General features: G+C 36.8%; 1 protein-coding gene across 1 annotated transcript in view; it reads left to right on the top strand.

Moving 5' to 3' along the window:
* The window catches only part of WIPF3 (WAS/WASL interacting protein family member 3), a 42877-nt gene that overhangs the window by 10320 nt on the left and 12977 nt on the right, over nucleotides 1-19580 (top strand). The window contains exon 2 of the mRNA XM_072412468.1: nucleotides 9976-10087. Coding sequence (XP_072268569.1) covers nucleotides 10004-10087 — 84 coding nt within the window. The 5' untranslated portion in view covers nucleotides 9976-10003. The remainder of the gene's footprint in view (nucleotides 1-9975; nucleotides 10088-19580) is intronic.

Here is a 19580-nt window from a genome sequence, read left to right as displayed (position 1 = left end):
CTTGTTTTCCCTTGTGCGGAAAACCTGGTGCGTCTTATAGTCCGGAGCGTCTTATGGTCCGAAAAAATTGGTACTTCCTGAGGGAGCCGATTCCACATTTTCAGACCTTTAGTGAAGAATCCCTTCCTTATCCAGAGCTTAAACTTCTTTTCCTCCAGACGCAAAGAGTGCCCTCTTGTCCTTTATAATGATCTTACTGTGAATAAATAATGTTCTTCCTCCAATCTTTTGCCCCAGTAACTAGTAGAAGGACTGCAGAATTCCGTGGTGTACATTCCTAGAGTATGTGTGATACCCAGTAAAAAAACACCATTTATAAAGCAGTATTTATAAAGCAGGGCCTGTGACATTTACTGAAAGAATCCCCTGGTGGAGAATCGCCTAGGTCAATCAGTTTCAATGGCAACAACAATTGATTCCTTAGCAGGAAAGGTTTCAATTAAGTCACCTACATGCCATACATGCTACTGTTTGTTCCATCTGACATTCATAGAATTATTAAGAGGCAATCCGTTTTTTTTCTAGCCAATCACTACTGCTCTACAGAAGAAAAGGCAGTGTTTGGGATATTCGCCTCTCACCTCTCTATAGGCACATAGGTACTGTATTTTTACCACACCTAAATGTGTAATTGTGGCATGATATATCTGTAAGTCTTTGAAGGTAAAGAATGGGAAGGGATGTTGGGGTGGAGTAGGTGCCTGAGAAAGATAAAAACATTTCATTCTAGGCACAATCATGTCATGCGGCACTTTGTTCTGATATTTTTTGGGGGCTTTGCAACGACATGCATACAGTGTTTGCTTTAGATGCTTTGTGTATATGTATATACAGCATAAAGAGATCATCATGTTTCACTATGATAATTGCAAATCAACTTGCAAAATTTCTTTTCTTCTTCCAGATGTACTGGAAGCTATTGAAAACAGTTTCCTCAGACTGCTCATTACGTCATCAGTGATACATTAAACCAGAAGAAAAAATCTCTTGCTGCGTTTGTCCTGATGATTAAAAAGAACTGGTTTTGTTCTTAGTTTATCATAGGGTACGCTGCCCGTTCATAGATACAGCACAGTAAACATTGTCACTCCAGGACAAGACATTAAAATTAGTTAAATGTAAAAATTTGATAAGAGGAAGAAGTTTGCTAATCAAATTCCATTGATTGAGGTGGGCCACATACCCTGATCTTAATCAGTGCGGGAACAGGAAGAAAGAAGAAAAGCCGGGGGATTTGTTTAATGTGGCAATGTATTTGAAAATTGTGTATAAATTTGTTCCTGATTTCAGGAATATACATAATACAAAACAAAATTCATATTGTTCAGCATACAAACACAAATAAGGTAAACCCTACTATGTTTCAAGCATGTGGGGGTTCCTTTTGACCTGGTAGTTAGACACAACATCTCTGAATATATTAAAAGTAATTTTACAGTTTATGTCCTGATGCATTTCGCCTCTGAGGGCTTGCAAAAGAGGTTGTATCGCAGGCTGCATATAAGCAATTTAAATGAATAAATTAATTCATGTTCCAAATAGATAATTTAATATAAATGATATATTGTATGTTATATATTAAATTATTATATATAATAATGAACATTTGAAGATGTGATCAGATTCAATACATAAAATAGACATAAATTGATGCAATCTCGATTGTCATCTAATAGTGATAGCTACACAACATGTGTAATCTGGCAACGAATTATATTAATGTTTCAAATCAAAAAGGTACCATAATAAATTAGAATAAAATAAAACAGTCCAATGATAGTGGAAAATCAGTTGAAATCATGTGGTAAACATAGTGTGGCACGTATGATTCAACAATATAGTGTATAAATATTAGAAAAACAGGTTTAGACCTTCTATAATGTCATAGTTTGTATGGATGCAGAGCAGAGTCATAATTTCATGTGGGCGAAATGAAATTATGAAATCATATTGAAATATGATAAAACATATTAAGCATCAAAACTAGAACATCAGCCATTTTTGAGGAGTGAGTGAGAAAAAGTTGTTGTAGCTGCCTCTGTCCAGATTAGAGAATTTCCCATCCTGCGTATTCCTCTGCCATGGGGATACAGGGGTTTTAATTTTTCCTTACAGTCGGAGAAAAAAACCCAATATATTCAGGTGAATAACACAATAAAAAAAATGGAAACTTACAAAAATAAATAAAAACTTTTTTTAAAATAACTGTTTTTGCTTTTGGAATAAATGACATCAGGGAATCTTTTGTTAGTTTGCTGGTGGCTATGGAATGCTTTTATCCATTTACAAAAGCTGCACAAACCTGCTGATAGACATAATTCATTGGAATCGTATCAATATTCCCTGCTGGTGGTCCCAGTAATTACCTTGTATATAATCACTGCTGATTCATCAGCTCTGTGGGGAATGATGTTTTGCTTTATGTGGCTGTATAACTTCATAGCACTTTACAGAGATGTGAGTGCTGTCTTTTATAGAAGTATGAATACTTTCTTAAATGATTACTGTGAATGTATCCTGGAGCTCTAATCTAACATCCCTAAGTAGAAGCTATTATAAGCAAATGTATAATTAATGGGACATTTTGCACATACATAATGCTTTGTAGACAAAAAGTATAACAAAGTGTCTTTGAATAGTTAGCAAACAGCTAAATACACAGATGAAATGCATATATGTTAGTTGTTTTACATGCCAAAGGATTTGTATTTCTCCATCCACTCCTAAGATTGACAGAGCCATGCCACAAGGTCTATCCATCTGGCAGCAGAGAAAATCTGATGCTAATCTGTAGGTTACTAACACAGGTATTGTCTCTCCCTGTAACTGGACAGTAAAATGAGAAGTAGCTGACTCGTTAGTTTATCTCCCTGTCACTCTTCTTTCACCTACAGTCTCATTTCTCTTTGTATGTCAATTGGCTAACTCATTGGCAAACCGGTCCACACCCCATCTGAGCTCTATGGTACAAAGACTTCAAGAGACTGATTCTAGATCAAATTCAGGTACTTCTTGTGTGTGGGTGTGTTTTTTTTTTTTCTTCACTTAATCAACTTCACGTTAACCAATAGGATATATGCAGCAAAAGTAATGCCAATATTAAAACAAGTGCTCTAAACTCCCAATATATCACATGTAGTCTAGGCATAGTCATAGTCAGTGGCTACCAGAGTGCATTGTGGGTATTTAGCATCATTAAACACAACATTTATTAAGCAGGTGGAAAAGCCTACCTATATAATAAACACATATGACTGTGCCCTAAACACATAATTACCAACTACACAAAAAGTAAGATTTTATTGATTTTATAAACATACCTAAAGTGCCTGTAAGCATTAGATGTAAGTCTCAAAGGACATTCTGAATCAATTGTTCCACTGTTGTATAATGTGTAGTTTAAAAATATTTTATATAGGAGTGTTTGTAGGCCAAATCAGGATCTGTCCTGGGGAAGTGTTTATCAACCTTTTTGAAATGGGGGAACCCTGGTTGAAAGACACTGGCCTAGAATTACATTGCTGCTTTTTCATAAATACCAAATGGTAAAAAAGTGTTGTCACCCTGGGACAGGAAGTGTGTTATTTGTACAATCACCATGTGGGAATAAACATTAGGCCCCCAAAAAGAAAAGTGAATACTGCATTCTTATTACCCATGAACTACATTATATTATTTTCTATTTCCTGTGTTTGGACACACTTTTGCTTCATAAAAACCTAGCCACTTGCTGCTGAGCCACAAGACTGAATTAGTATTTTGGGTATTTTTGCAAAAGATTTGCTGAACTTGTGAACTAGCGGGCTTGGCATCAAAACTATTAATAAATATGCTATTACTGTGCATATTTTTTGAACTGCTATTATGTTACAATATGCACAATTCCTATTGTTATAATAGACCTCATTTATTAAAGCTCCCAAAGGCTAGAGAAGATACACTTTCATCAGTGAAGCTGGGTGATCCAGCAAACTTGAAATGGATCTGGTCCAGGATTCAAACCATTTGCTAACAAATAGCACATGACTTTCCAGGTTTTCTGGATCACCTAGTTCACTAATGAAAGTGTATTCACTCCAGCCTTGGAGAGCTTTAATAAATCAATATGTCTAGTCCTTCACTGTGTTTATTTTCTAAGGGATCTTTCCAGGAAATCCTGATATTCTATGTAGGTTTTACATATCTGTTTATGTTAATACACTGGGAATTCTTATTACCAGACCTCTAAGACTTGTTTCTGCAATTTGCAGATATGCATTTATACATAGAATTACATATTTTGAAAAGATCAGAAAATGCAATTACCTTTAATTAGTAATAGTTTTGAAACACATTGCTGGTGCCAAGATAAAGGCATACAGTTGGTGAGCATTTTGTGATTTGTAGGCCTTGCTGGGCAAGCCATGAATTAGCACTTACTGAACACATTAGATGAGCAATCTGTAAGTAAACTCAGAATTCAGTAATTACTCTGCAAGTCATTTGGGTGCCAGATTATGAGGTTTTATGGAGTCCTAGGGAATGACTTCCTATAGCAATTACTGTATTGTGCCAGGCTTGCAGACACCATCATGACACAAGTCATTGCTGTTTTACCCGTTGGTCTCTTTCATGTTCTTCTGGTTCATACTCTTCTTTCTCTCCCTCCTCCACTTCAGCTTCCTCGCCTTCATCATCCTCTTCCTCCATCCCTTCTTCATTCTCACTATTGTTTCCCTGTTTTTCATCACTGCTACCACTGTCCCTCCCTGATCCATAGTCATCAAAGCGTCTGGACCTGCTTGGTCGCTTACTTTAAGGAATTATGGAAGATGAGGACGCCTTACGTTACTACACAGAGGGCTCCCTCAAAAAGTTTTCTTTAAAAGATATTTTAACAATATAGACTATAATCATTTTGTGTTTTTTCATTGTGACATTTTATACCAAAGATTAACATTAAATAATGATACATTCTGAATGTAACAGACTATTCTCAGGAGTAGAACTTTTCTGAGTCTGGCGTCTGTTATCACATTGTTTTGTAACTCTTGCTTTCAGGCAAGACTCTTATCAGCTGTCTAGAAGATACAATGTGGGTTTCATGGCCAAATGAACTGTAATTTGAGGCAGGAATCCCATGAATTAAACTGTTCTATGATGTTATCTGCATATTAAAGACCTGATGTAGCGTGAAGTTTCATGAAACCAATAAACTATTCGTTTCCTATATATATATATAACCTACTATATATATATATGTGAACTTTTCATTATAATATTTATAGCTTATAAGACACATTGATCATTGTAACATGTTATCCTGTTTCAGTGCGCATAGCTGGTTATTATCTGTTCCATTACTCAACATACTCTTACCCAATACCATTAAATATTCCAGAGATATGCGGAATGCAGGTGCGGCTGTTCATCACAGTCTGATATATATATATATATATATATATATATATATATATATATATATATATATATATATATATATATAATTTTTTTTATGAAAAAATATTTTTAAGTATTCAAATATACCACTGTATCATTTTTCAGATGACTAGAACATTGATCTCTAGAACATTGAATTAGAACTTAAAAGTGAGAGTTTGAATCACTGAAGTGAATGTAGAGAAGAGAGTGAAAAGAGGGAAATAGTATGACAAGGGGAGACAGGGGAGAAGCAAAGAGTAGCTGGGGAAACGTGGATCATACTTCAAACACTGATCAGCTATATGAAATTGTTGGAGAATGGAATGAGTTTTTAAAATCCACAGAGGCAGTGAGGGGTTTGCATGTGCCAAGTTGGTGGGTATTAGGTATGGTCTAAGTAATATGGCCAAGGAATCATAGGAGCACTCTTTTTTTATTAGTCTTTTTAGCAATGTAAAATCCACCTTACCTGCCTAAAGATTAACATCAAACTATGTCAATACTTTCTGCAAACATGAAACATTTCTTGCAAAACATAGTGCACTGCATACTGCCAGCACTTGACTCTCATTTCATTATGGAAAATCGGTAACTGGCAATGTGCTGTGTTTGATTTGGGGGGCGTCAGACTATTTATTCTCAGGACCCTGTGTAACCTAAAACTGGCCTTGAACACAAGCAGTGATTTCATATTTTTAGTTTTGCTTTTACTTTCATGTCTGTCAATAAACTTTCTCGCTGCTCAAGTGTAGATCTCCTGCTGTTTGGTGTATTCACCTGTTGAATGAAATAGTAGCTGGGGTATGTAAATAAATTAGGAGGAATTGTAAGGCTGATATGAAAAAACAAAAAATTCAATATTAGTATTTATGTAAATTTTTGTAAAGAATTTTATAACTTTTAATATCCTGCCTTACTGGGCTGTTTTCATTTCCTGTCCCACTAACACTAATGGATTTCTTAAAAATGTACTATTAGTTGGCAAATGTTTTCAAACCTGGACTAAATCAATTTCAAGTTTGCTGGATCTCCTATGTTAGTCTATCTTCTCAGGTCTTACAGAGCCTTAATAAATCAGACCTATTCTGTCCTGGTGAAACCAGTAATACCAGAAAGGGGGAATTTCTAAATCTGTCCTAAGTGCTACACCTCCCCTACTCTACAGAAAACACATTTTTATTTTATTTTTTTCTGTTGCATTGTTTTCCTCACTTCCTGGATGGCTTTGGACAGTGATAACTACCCCATTTGGGTTCTAACTATTTTTAATTCTACCCATAACCAAAAACAGCACACTAATCCTGTTTTTTTCTGTATTCACAGGATGTCAGACAACGATCTCTCACTTTGTGATCTGGGGCTGTGTTATGAAAATTTGACTGTTGTAAAAAGTAATTTGAACAATATTCAAATTACATAAATTTCGTTAGTCCTATTAGTAGGATTTTTCATTATTGCCTATTTTAAGTGCAGTAACCAGTCAATCCACTCTAATACAATTAGACTAGGACAATTAGGACTGCAATTGGTTGCAATAGGTTACTTTTACAGGGCATACATACCTGTATGGTAATGGCTGCCATGAACCATATTGTAGTTGCTAATTGCAATGGCTTCGGAGAACCTTTCTTGGACAGTGCCACTATTTATCTGCATTAATATCTTATTTCTGTTTGACTTTCTTTAACCATTACATGCAGTTTTGTACAGTTGCTCTTGACATGACACTTCTTTTATAGGGACGGTATAGTATTACAACTGAAATTTCTTGTAATAAACCTGTAAAAAAAATACAATAATAATGAAATCTCCCTGCGGTACATAAGATACAGTAAGGTTGTGAATTTATTGCCGTGCAGTTTTTTTTCAGTGGTATATATGAACCAGTTCCCTTTGCAGGCAATGTTATCATTTTCTATAATTGATAGGTAATTATGAAAAGGTATAATTTTTCTAATTACAGACAACTTGGTAAATGATATTAAACAAGCCCCAACAATGCACACAGGCTTTGTAGATTTATATGTTAAACCACTCATTAGATGTATTGTTGAGCAAATAAACATAAATCTTTCGTTACAAATCCATTTGGTTGCTAAAAGTGTTCATAAACAAGAGTAGATCATCATCCAGTCCTGTCATTTGTAGTAGGATTAAGTAGCAATCTCAGGGAAAAGTGAAACCAATCAGTAAATTACTATTATGTATAACAAGGCAGCAGTGATTATATCAGAAGCTTCACTCAGAAGCCTTAAAGCTGACATTTTTCTGGCAATATTTTGCCCTCTCTGGTTTCTCCTTCCCCTCCCCATCACTATGTTAATTAAGCTGCTAAATTAAACCTTGCTGATTGCATTATATACAGCATTTTATATCCAGTGAAATCATAATTAAAGCAATGTACAGTCTAGATGATTGTTGCCTTGGACATAAATATTGCCCAAGAAAAAAATATTGTTTGTACAGCAGCCCCCTGTCATCACCACAGTGGATCACTAAATGGCTGAACAGGGAAGATCCCTGTCATTTCCTATGGAGGAGGGCACAGCTGGATCCCCCCCCCCCCCCCCTCACTTGTCCTCCCCTTCCTGTCTCAATGGAACTAAACAGAGTTGTCTGTTCAGGACTCATTCCTTTTACTGTCTCTGTAAAAATTGACTGTCTCTACATGGCCTAAGTTTCTGCAGTGCAGACAGATTGCATCTTGCAGAAAGGGTGACAGGTTGCTGTACATAGCTTCCTGAAACAGGAAGCTGCAGTATTGCCCACATGTGATGCTCCATGACTGAATGAACTGAAATCCAATGAATACAAGTAATATGGGGGAGACAGTGCAGCTGGAAATGTAAGTGCTAGATAATGTTGGATGCCCATCAGACAAGAAATGAGGTGGGCACTATCTGATTTACTGCAGCTTCTAATGAACAATGTAGGACACACACAAAATGTAACGAATTTAGCGTAGGCTTTTTCACTGTGTAGCATAGGCAACGGAGCCTGTACAACGGCAAGACTGAAAGTATGCCATTTACAGAGTTCAAAGAACAGTGTTTTCCTCTCTTGAAGAGCTGAAGGTTAAAAATCTTAGATCAGAGTCATTTAACTCTCATGTACCCCTGGTTGACTCTACAAGCAGGGATGCAGGTGACCATTACAGAGACATGACCCACAATTGTCACCATAGAAAAGCCATCCGAAACAATGATATGTAACTGCTGCTGGAGAGTTTGAACATAGGTACAAAGTGGCTGTAAAGTGTGAAGGCAGTTAGTAGCATTGAGATGCAAAATACTGATTTTATATTAAATGATGTCATCGATTTACAATACCCAGCGTATTCGGTTAGGGTTAGGCCCACTTTAAATAGATCCTTTCATTTAAAGAGAATCATTGGTTTCAAGAAAAAATCCCAAAGGATTATATGTGCATTTTATTTAATATATGCATTTAATATTTATGGAATATACTTTGTAAAACCTCATTATTAATTTATCCAAAAGCCTTGCTACCTAACCCTGACACTTGAGAGCGATCACTCCATAGTATTCCCATTTGCTGCTCCCTTGGCAGCTACATTGAGATTATGGGGCTAATTTACTAAAGGATCTTAGGCTGTTCACCTACCTATATGAATTATCACCTTTGAAGGTGACAATTCACCTTTAGCCTAATGAATGATAACTTTAAGCTTAATGAATGTGGTAAAAATTCACTTTGTTAAAATTCCCCAATCATATGCAAGGAAATCTAAAATATTATAGAATTTTTCTATGCACATGATTTGGTTTTCGAAGCCAGTAGAGATTCTTCTCATCTACCTAGCTAAGTAAATGACCTTTGCAAGAAGAGAATTCTCCGTTATGTGAACAGTCTATTTCCCTTTATCAAATCCACCCCAATGCAAGGAGTTAAAAGAGAGGAGTGAGGGACCTTAGCCAGCACAGACAGCAATTAGATGAGAAGAGGATGGCTACAACAAGAAGGGAAGGAAATGTGCTGGAGAATTGGCTGTTTAGCAAAGGCACATTGCAAGCTAATTAAAAAAACACATTCGTAGAAAGGAAAAGCACTGCAAGTCAACATTTATAATTAATCTGTGCTGTTATCTGTATTTTTTAATTTGGTGACAGGATCTCTTTAAGGTAAAAAGATGTTTTGCCTTAGCAGTGTTTCGTCTTCATTGTATCTTACTTGCCCTTTGAATCAGCAGACTTGTAGGCGGAAGATTGGGTCTTATCTCTTGCATACATTTCACAGTCCAGTGAAAAGGAGAAATAACAGGGTTCATGTGACAGACAGGTGTGTATATTATCAGGTGGAAGGTAACACCGCTGACTACACATTTTAAATTATTAGCAGACCTGTTTCCATAGACCCCACTGAAAACTGGGGGAAAGGAGGATGCAATGACATTTTATTTTGTTACTACAGCTCAAAGATTCAAAAGGCACAGTATTTTCAGGATGTATTTGGAGGATATGTTACATATCTAAAATTTGTCAAATTTTGTCTTTCAGTTAAAAAATAAAAGCATTGTGTTTTGTTATATTTCAGGACTGAAGACTAGCCAGAAACCTAAGCCATGCCAGTGCCTCCTCCTCCACCTCCTCCGGCACCTCCACCTCCACCAGGAGGGCCGCCTGCACCACCACCACCATTCTCCCAGGTATGCGCCTATCCGATTGCTGTGAACAACAGACAGCTGCTGGACTCCTTAGCCTGCATACATTCTTATCTTGTTTTATGACACTGCACAGATGTAAAGAGACCTGAACATACCCAGACTACATAGCTTACCAATTTACTTGTTATCAGTTCCCAGGCCAGTCATTGTCTGCCCTGCATATATCAGTGGGTGTGTTATTATGGCTCTATAGGCTATATGTTAAAAGTCTTTATTACACCATACAAATGCTGCAAGTCTGCAGTAATAAAATGAAACTAAATGTAAAAAATAAAATATTAGAACCAGACACATTTCTTTATTGCAGAAGGAACAGACATGTCCTTCCAAAAATAAACTTGCCTACCTGAATGTAATTTTATATATACGGTCTCCTTCCCTTGTTCTATTGTGGGCGCCTCCATCTATATACAGTCCTCTTCTGGGTGATGGATTTTTGGCTATCTTGATTGACCAGGCTGGGATGATGTAACCCCTGCACATCCGCGCAAGGAATTTTATTCAGCCCCAGCAGCCCTGGGGGTTGCTGGTATAGCTGGTGTGTGCAGCTCAATGTGCCACATTGCAAACAAGCAGGCATGTATGTTTTAATTGCAGATGGGTGCAGAAAGAAGTAGGGAAGCCCCTTCATTTCTACATCACCCTTCCCATACTGTTATTTCTGTATGTGTTCATGCTGGGAAATTTTATCTTATTAGAACTGGTGGTGCCTGTATGGTCAATAAGAAAATGGGAAATCTAAAAATTTTGAGTTGCCTTCAATGCAATAAGTAAACGAAAATCCTCCAAAGGTGACACCTGTTCCAATAGACATCTCTCTGGGATGAAAAAGTGTTTACTTTAGAAAGATTTTCTTTTTTTCCTCTTGTTTTCTGTTGCCTGTTTGAAACAGGAAGTAAAAGGAACTCTCCCTAGCAAGGTATATACAGCAAGAAATATTCTGAAAGAATAATAATCTGAAAAGGTTTTAACCTGACTCTAACACATATGACTCATACATTCCAGTATAATTTTGTATTCTTGAGCTTCAGCAAAGTTAGTTTCTTGGGTTCCTGGCTGTGTCAGCACTGATAATACAAGTCAAAAAGAATGTTAAATAAACGATGAGAATACACCCACACAGCATTACTTCGCCATTATCTGTGATAATCCCAGCTCTTTGCTTGGACTAAAGCTGCCTACACACGTCAAATTTTTCTCGCCTGATAATCGGCATCGGCCAGATATCGGGCGAGAATCTGGGGTGTGTACAGCCCAGGTCGTTCATCGTCCTTATATACGTCCTGGTGGATCCACGGACGATGAGCGATCCTAATGCAAGGGAAGGGGGAGAGCGAGCAGCAGGGTGCCGCTCCATCGCTCTCCCCCTCTCCATGGAGCAGAACAGTGCTGTATGTACAGCACTCGTTCATGCGTCTTGCGATTCTTATCGTTGGAAAGGATCGTGAAAGATCCTTTCCAACGACAAGAATTGCACGTGTGTATGCGGCTTAACACATTAGAAAAAAATGGCTGGACTGTTGTGTCTTTTCTTTACCTAATTGTGAAGCATGGTTTGTGAAATGGTCATTTTTATACTACTTAGTCAGTATGCTGACTCACTATTGTATAGGAGTAAACCCATATACAGAGTTACTGTTTCAGTGCTAAGATCAGTAAAATCATCCATGTAGGACTCAAAGTACTTATACAAAGTATGCGTTTAATATAAAATGTAAATTTATTTTTCCATAAAAGAGACAGAAATCACTTTTTATTATCAGGGGGTTGTAATCCTAATCCACTGTACAGCCAAACGCTTGTTATTGAACAGATTTTCTTCTTAGCAGGACCTAGCTGTCCCGTCTGGCAGGGATGTTTAGATCTCAAAACCAGATAAGCAAGTAAAACAGTTCATATATATATATATATATATATATATATATATATATATACACACACACACACAGTAGCTGATTACCCGGCGTCACACAGGTATTTATTTATTGTAGTCTTATATTATACAGGAAAAGGAATCAAATAAAGCTATAGTGATTTTCTTGTCTATAGTGTTTCGTTTTTTTGCCTTTGATTGCACTCAGCAATGTTTTCTCGAAGGCATTATTACAGGCCAGAAATTTATAAAAGAGTCAAAAAATAATTATGTAAAAATATAAGCAAAAGGCACAATGTCACTGAACAATACATACATACACACATACATGCAAATATACCTCTGACCACAGCACTGTACAAGGATCAGCAGTGCACTCACATCAGTCTGAGCCATACAGTATGTCTAGCAATTTTGGTTTAAATGTCTGCATGTGTTTCCTAATGATGACATACATACATCCAAATATAGCTCTCTCATATAGCACAGCCCTGTATAAAGATGACTGGTCCACTCACATGAGTCTCAGTCATATGTATAGCAAGTTTGGTTGAGATGTCTCCATGTGTTTCATTCAAATATAGCTCTGACATATAGCACAGTGCTGTACAAAGATGACAGGTGCACTCACATGAGTCATATGTATGGCAAGTTTGGTTGAAATGTCTGATGGAACATACATACATACATACATCCGAATATTTATATTTATATATATATATATATATATATATATATGTGTATGTGTGTGTGTGTGTGTGTGTAAATGTGTCTTCCTGCCCGAAAATCAGCCTTTTAAGAATGCATCTCCTTAATGAAAAAAATGAGGGTCTTATTAATGGATTTTGTAGCCCAATTCCAGCACATCCCTGGATTGATTACTACATGTTTATTGGCTGGGATCGTACATTTTTGATCTTGTGATCTAACCAAGCCATGTCTTACGACCTGTCCCCTATACCGCCATCCTTCCCTTCCCCCTTTTCTCCCATCACCCCCATTCTTATTTTCTCTTTCCTTCTCCCGTGATACCCGGGTAGGGGTTTCAAGACCTGTATAGGCGGCCACCATTGGCCTTGCGACTCATAGTACAAGTTTTCCATATTCTGTAGCTTATAATGTACCCCATGACAATATTTAGCCAATCACATACTTGGACAATCAGCTCATAATCGGTTTAGGGTGGAATACATAATTTCTGTTTCTGTTACAAATGAATTACTTTGTACATTGTTACTTTAAACTTTTTCTATTTTTTGTGTTTCTTTAACCTTTTGGATGTCACCTGTTTTTTATATGGTTTTCATTGAATTGTTTATTTTTTAGTAAAAAACTAAAAATGCATATCCTATAACAACTGTTTTAGCTTGTTATATTTTTTATATTGAAATAATAATGGCATTTCCTCTTTGTAATTTGTGTGTGCCACCCCTCACTTATGAGCAAAGTATGACATCATCATTAAATTTTGTAATGGCTACAGAAATAGGAAAGATTGGGGAATTTTTGGACTAGTTGTTTCACCAAGTCATACTTAATATTGTAAGACTAAAACTCCAGTTATAATTTTAGTTGGCCTTAAAAATAACAGGAAAAGGTACATAAAGGTCATTTAACCGCCATGAACATATTTGGGAAGTTATTGTGAAATACTTTATATGGCAGGTAATAGTTCCCCTTGTGCGTGCTGATTTTGTAAACATTTTTCAATTTCCTCTCTGTTAGTTGCAGTTGTTACAGTTAGCACTTTAGTTTCTTGAACAGCATTCTAGCTAGAACTCACCTCTCACATAACAGAGGAATGTGACAGATGGTTCCTTCTGTTGCAGTTGTCTGTGGGATTGGATATTCTTTCACAGCTTTTCTTTCCATCTTCTTATAGTTTATATACGAAAATAGCCATTCCTTCAAAGTTCATAAAACACAATGCACATTTGTTCCACGTCAAGCAAAACAGATTTACCAGCCAAATGACCTGTTGGCAGTTGAGCAGAGATTTTGCCTGTTTCTCTTGAGTTCCATGTTTATATAGCCAAAGGAAGTAACTTTTGCTCCAGAAAACAATGCAAATTATGTAGAACTAAGCAATACCAATGGCCAACAATATTTGGCTTTATAATAACTTTTCCAGCTGGTAGATTATTTTTTGAAATATTTTGGATGAAATAATTTAAAAAACTGCAGGTCTGGGTAGTACAACATTTTAAGAGACTGGGGAATATTCTTTATAGTTCTATGAGTAAATATAAACCAAAACACTAAAATCTTAATAAATGGCAATTGTTTCTTTGTGTGGAAGCAGGGGTATCTCTAGAACGGTCCACCATGCATCCGAGGAGTTAGACCCAAAGCTATGGATGCAGAACACGACACAAAAATAACACACTACCATGTGTTGTAGAACAACAGTCCAACAGAAAAAAATGGATGGATTTAGGACAACTTTTCTGTGTTGGAAGCCCATTTAAATCAATGTTGTGTCATCATTACATTAAAGTAAAGCAGCCTGGTATTTTTAATAACCTACCAGTGCACAGCTAAAACTGTACCTTACCCTTTTTAGGAACACATGGTAGCATTGCAGGGGGCTGAATCGGAAGTGCTTTGCCTTGTGTTGGGGTTGGAAATGTATTTATCTGAGGTTTTGGACTTTCAAGGCGAGTTTTGTGCACTCACCAGCCACGGGTTTAGGGCCCAGTATATGAACTCCTTGCAAACAAGTGCAGGGTACACACAGTTATGTTCATCTACTATTATTTGTAAATTTAATTTGTAATGTTTATTTGTAAATGTAATAGAAAAACACAGCCTGACTTTACCTACATGATTTCTATGGTTAAGCCCTGATTGAGGAACAAATATGTCAGGGGAGATGTCATGTCTGACAGAAATGACTATGTGGGGAATGATGATGAAGCCATGCTATGTTTTTTATATTATTAATAAAAATAATAATAATAAACAGGATTTAAATAGCGCCAACATATTACGCAGCACTGTACATTAAATAGGGGTTGCAAATGACAGACAGTGAAATAGGAGGTGAGGACCCTGCCCCAAAGAGCTTACAATCTATGGTTTAAGGCTGCATACACACTTGCAATAATTGTCGTTGGAAACAAACGATCCATGACAGACAATCGATAATTGTTAACAAAAAAAGTGCACAACAACTGGTCAACAATGCTGATGAACGAGGAATCTCTGGAAACGAACGACCGTCCAGGCGGATCTGATTGGGCGACGATCGTTTATAATCTATTGTGTGTACGGACATTCAGTGATCGTGGATTGTTCTGTAATACACTTTCCCCTGTACATGTCACTTCCTGCATCATTCCAGCGATCGTATTTAGTATGTACATTATTGGTGGATTGATCGTTTCATTACAGCATGTACAGATTTGTGCACAATACGATTGTTCAAAATAATCGGGAATAATCGTTGATCGTTCGTTTTCAAACAATAATTATTGCATGTGTGTACCTAGCCTTAGTAAAGATTGTTGAGATTGAAGAATATATAACGGTGTGTGGCGCATTTTTTTCTGGACTTTAACAAAACATTTCTGTATGCAATGCTTTTGATGTTTTCTGAGATCTACATATATTCTGACTTTTAGGAACAATGTTTAATCTCTGCACTTGCTGATAATGGCCAACATAACCATTAAATTGTATAGGTTTTTCAGTAATGCTGCCCAGAAGTAATGATAATGTGCAAGGTTCCAACACATGACAGCTAATTTGATTTGATTCTTTTTTTACTTCAGATTAGATAAAGCCTATTTTTACTGTTATCATTTACAGCCATTCTAGTATAATCAATGTATTTACCAGTTTGGATTGCTCTGTTTTGGGTATCTCATTCCATGACAAAAAAACAAAAGATACTATTTTTGGTACACTGATGGAGGACTGGAGTTCTGGCAAATGCAGTTTTGTTCTCCCCCGATAGCAGTGCAGAGCTTATCTCTCCGGGAACAGCAAGGGAAAAGGAAGAGAGATGGTCCTGAACTACAATAATGTAATCTGTGACCGAGCACACAAAAAACAAAGTCCAAAGCGTGAAAAGGTCGAAATCCACTCAATATTTCCTGCTTAGTGTTTCAACATGGTGTTATTTGTCCAATGCATGAGTAGATTTTTCCAAGCCTTCTAGTAATTTTTCCCCTGTTCAACCCAGAAAATCATAGGGGCTTCTAATACGTTTTGCAATATTTTTCAGTTATGTGAATTTTCTACATGATTGTAGTTTTTTTTATGCTTAGTAAATTATTATCCTTATTAAACAGTATTTTTATAGTTTATGTACGACAATTGCCATTCCTTGAAAGTTCCTAGAAAACATTATTATTATTATTATATTATTTATAAACAGGATTTATATAGCCCCAACATATTATGCAGCGCTGTACATTAAATAGCAAATGACAGACAGACAGTGACTTAGGAGGAGGAGAGGACCCTGCCCCCGAAGAGCTTACAATCTATGAGGTGGAAGTAGCACACAATAGAAGGGGGGATATGAAGTGGTGGGTGAGTAGTGAGGGTTTAAGAGACAGAAGTGGACGGGTAGGTGAGTTTGAAGAGATGGGTTTTAGGGGCTCTTTTAAAGGAGAAAGTAGGGTCAAGCCGAATGGGATGTGGAAGACCATTCCAGAGAGTTGGGGCAGCTATATAAGGCTTGACATGCTATATACATGGTTAGCAGTCCTAACTTTCAGTACTGGTTTAATATCTTCACAGAGTTTATGGGGCTGATTTACTAAGGTTGTTCATTTCCTAAGTGAATCGGCACCATGTAAGGGAAAATGTGTTTTATCTTAGTTAATGTAGTAAAAATGTACTTTGGAAAGGATAACCAATCACATCAATCTTGTGAAATAATGCACAGCTTCATCTCATTTACCAAGCTGAGCAAAATATCCCTTGCAAGGTGATCATTTAGCCTATATGTTTATAGTAAATCAACCTCTATCAGTTTACCATGTTTGCATCAGTTTGCTACCTTCAAGGGAACTTTGCTATTTCTTTTTCTAACCATTTAGGTTACTGTGCATGGTGTTAAAAGCACTTTATTGCTTCCTGTCACACATAACAGTGTGGGAGGAAGCAACGCTTTCAAATTTCTTAGTTAGCAGCTCAGAAACTTGGTAAAAATTGGCTTCATAGTCACAAATTGGGCTGGGTGCATTAGAGATATTTTGTCTTTTGGTTGACTGACCCTAATGTCTTATATAATAGTGAACTGAAAGCCAATAGAATAAAAATCCTAAGCAATCAGGAAAGGATGGAAGATATTTTATCAGATTAACTACACAGCCATACACCACAATCCTGCATATAAGACTAAAGATAAAGACGATTTGGTGCAGGGTATTTCAGCTGCTCTCTAGGGATGAATAGAATGCTGTGACTTTACCTTTTGTAACAGCAGCTGTGCTCTGGTCCTGTTAGATGGACAGTGTAAGGTAGACATATTAGCCTTTTACATCCTTTAAGCTATAGACTGGTTTTTTAAATAAATCTATGTGTGAAGCACTGCATTCTATAATGGTTCAAAAAAAAAAAAAAAAACAAGAATGTATTTACATACATTATCCTTAGAATTCCCTACACTCGGCTTCCAATCCACTTTTATGGCTATGCATCAAAGGAATCGGTGATGTAGGCACAGCTAGAGGGGAGCGATCATTAGAAGGTGGTAAAAAGTAAATGAGTGAGAAGGGTTTATGGCCATTAAAGGTAATAGCAGGCAGACATCAATGTTTGTTCTTTTAAAATATAACAATAGATCTTTCAGTATTTCATATATCAGTGGATACAATATTCACATATGTAATACTGTGGGGACCAAAGAACTCTACTAAAGCCACTGATAAGTAACATATGTTACCCTTCTCTGGTATAGTATAACAGCATTTGGAGCCTTTCATTTTTTAACCACCTGTTGGCAGCTGATGGCAATGAAACAGCTGAATTCTTTTTATACATTTTACATCTCCAGTGTCCTCATAATAATGTATATTGTACTCATAGGGCTTTATGTAAAAAACAAGAAATCTGCCTTTACCTTGTGGGAATCTTCCAGGTCCATGTGTTTCAATGGCAGTAATTGATTCCCACCAGGGAATGTCCGATTCCCTGTTTCATAAATAAAGCTCTGGAGGTAATTACATCTGCTTATTGACTTTGCTGAGAGCAATACACAGGCCCATTTCTGTATAAGACAATAATGAGGTCTTGATGTTTTTCCTGCATGGCACAATAGATGTAACACCATGTGAGTTTAGTAGTAGTTGTAGCATTAGTTCTCTATGTATCTGTCATCAGGATGAAGTGTTGCATTATTTATTTCTAGATCTGTTTCCACACCAGAACTTGAGCTGTATAATCATATTGTAGTACTCTGTCCTCCTACCCTTCTCAGTGACATTCCTTGTCATGCTCCCACACTGTATCAGTAGAATGTGCTGGCACAGTCTGCTCCCTCTGGGGAAAACAGACATATATGCAGATGTGAAACCCTCATTATTCCTTTTTTTAGCACAACTTATTTGAGGTTCCTATTTTACACTGCGATATTATGAAAAACTGGAGCCATATCAGTGTGCTCAACTTTTATTGCTGCTGTTCTTTTCTTTATAGTTAGTAGATGCACTTTATAAAATGACTTGGGGGGGCCTGTTTGTAATTCAGTGAATTTGGTTTTCATTATTATTATTACACAGTATTTATGTAGCACCAACATATTACAGTGCTGTACAAAGTCCAAAGTCATGTCATTAGCTGTCCCTCAAAGGAGCTCACAGTCTAATGTCTCTACCATAGTTATATGTCATTTGTCATTTTGGAGGGAGCCAAATAACCTAACTGGGTGTTTTTTGGAATATGGTAAGAAACTCAGAGGAAACCCACAACACACACAGAACCTGCAAACTCCATGCATATAGTGTCCTGGTTGAGGTTTGAACCTGGGATCCAGCACTGCAAAAGCTGAATGCTAACCACAGAGCCACTATGCTACACTCACCCACAATTTTGGGGTGAGAATTCAATCACTGTCATTAAAAACACGTGGACCTGGAAGATTCCCCACCAGAGAATGTTGGATGAATGCTAGATAGACTGCTTTATAAATTGACCCCATAGTGAGTGGATTGAAATACCTTGAGATTCTTTAATAATTTTTCCACTCCTGGTATTGTACTACCCGCCTGGTTTGTGTCCAGAATATGATCTGACCAGCTGCCTTTTTTATTACACCAATTTACAATATTACAAAGATCATCCAAAGCTCTTCTCCTTAGCTAATTGGACCTTGTTTTCCCTGATCACATTGTGCTCTGTGTAAAGAAGAAAAACAATTGTGTCATGACCTCATTAATGACTATGTTACATGTAGGGTGTTCCCAATTTAGTTGCACAGACAAGCTTAAACATCAGTGAAGTGCTTTACAAACTGGCACCATTACCACCACCGGCCCTATATTGTAAATGCAAATTATAAAGCTGCGTTTCGGTATGACTGATATAATTCCTTATAGTATACAGTGTATATATATATTTTCTGGTACAATGTGTCCTACCTGGAGATCC

Source organism: Pyxicephalus adspersus, chromosome 5 (assembly GCF_032062135.1).
Source record: "Pyxicephalus adspersus chromosome 5, UCB_Pads_2.0, whole genome shotgun sequence".
In the NCBI taxonomy this organism is placed as follows: Eukaryota; Metazoa; Chordata; class Amphibia; order Anura; family Pyxicephalidae; genus Pyxicephalus; species Pyxicephalus adspersus.
This window is presented reverse-complemented; position numbering and strand designations above follow the sequence as displayed.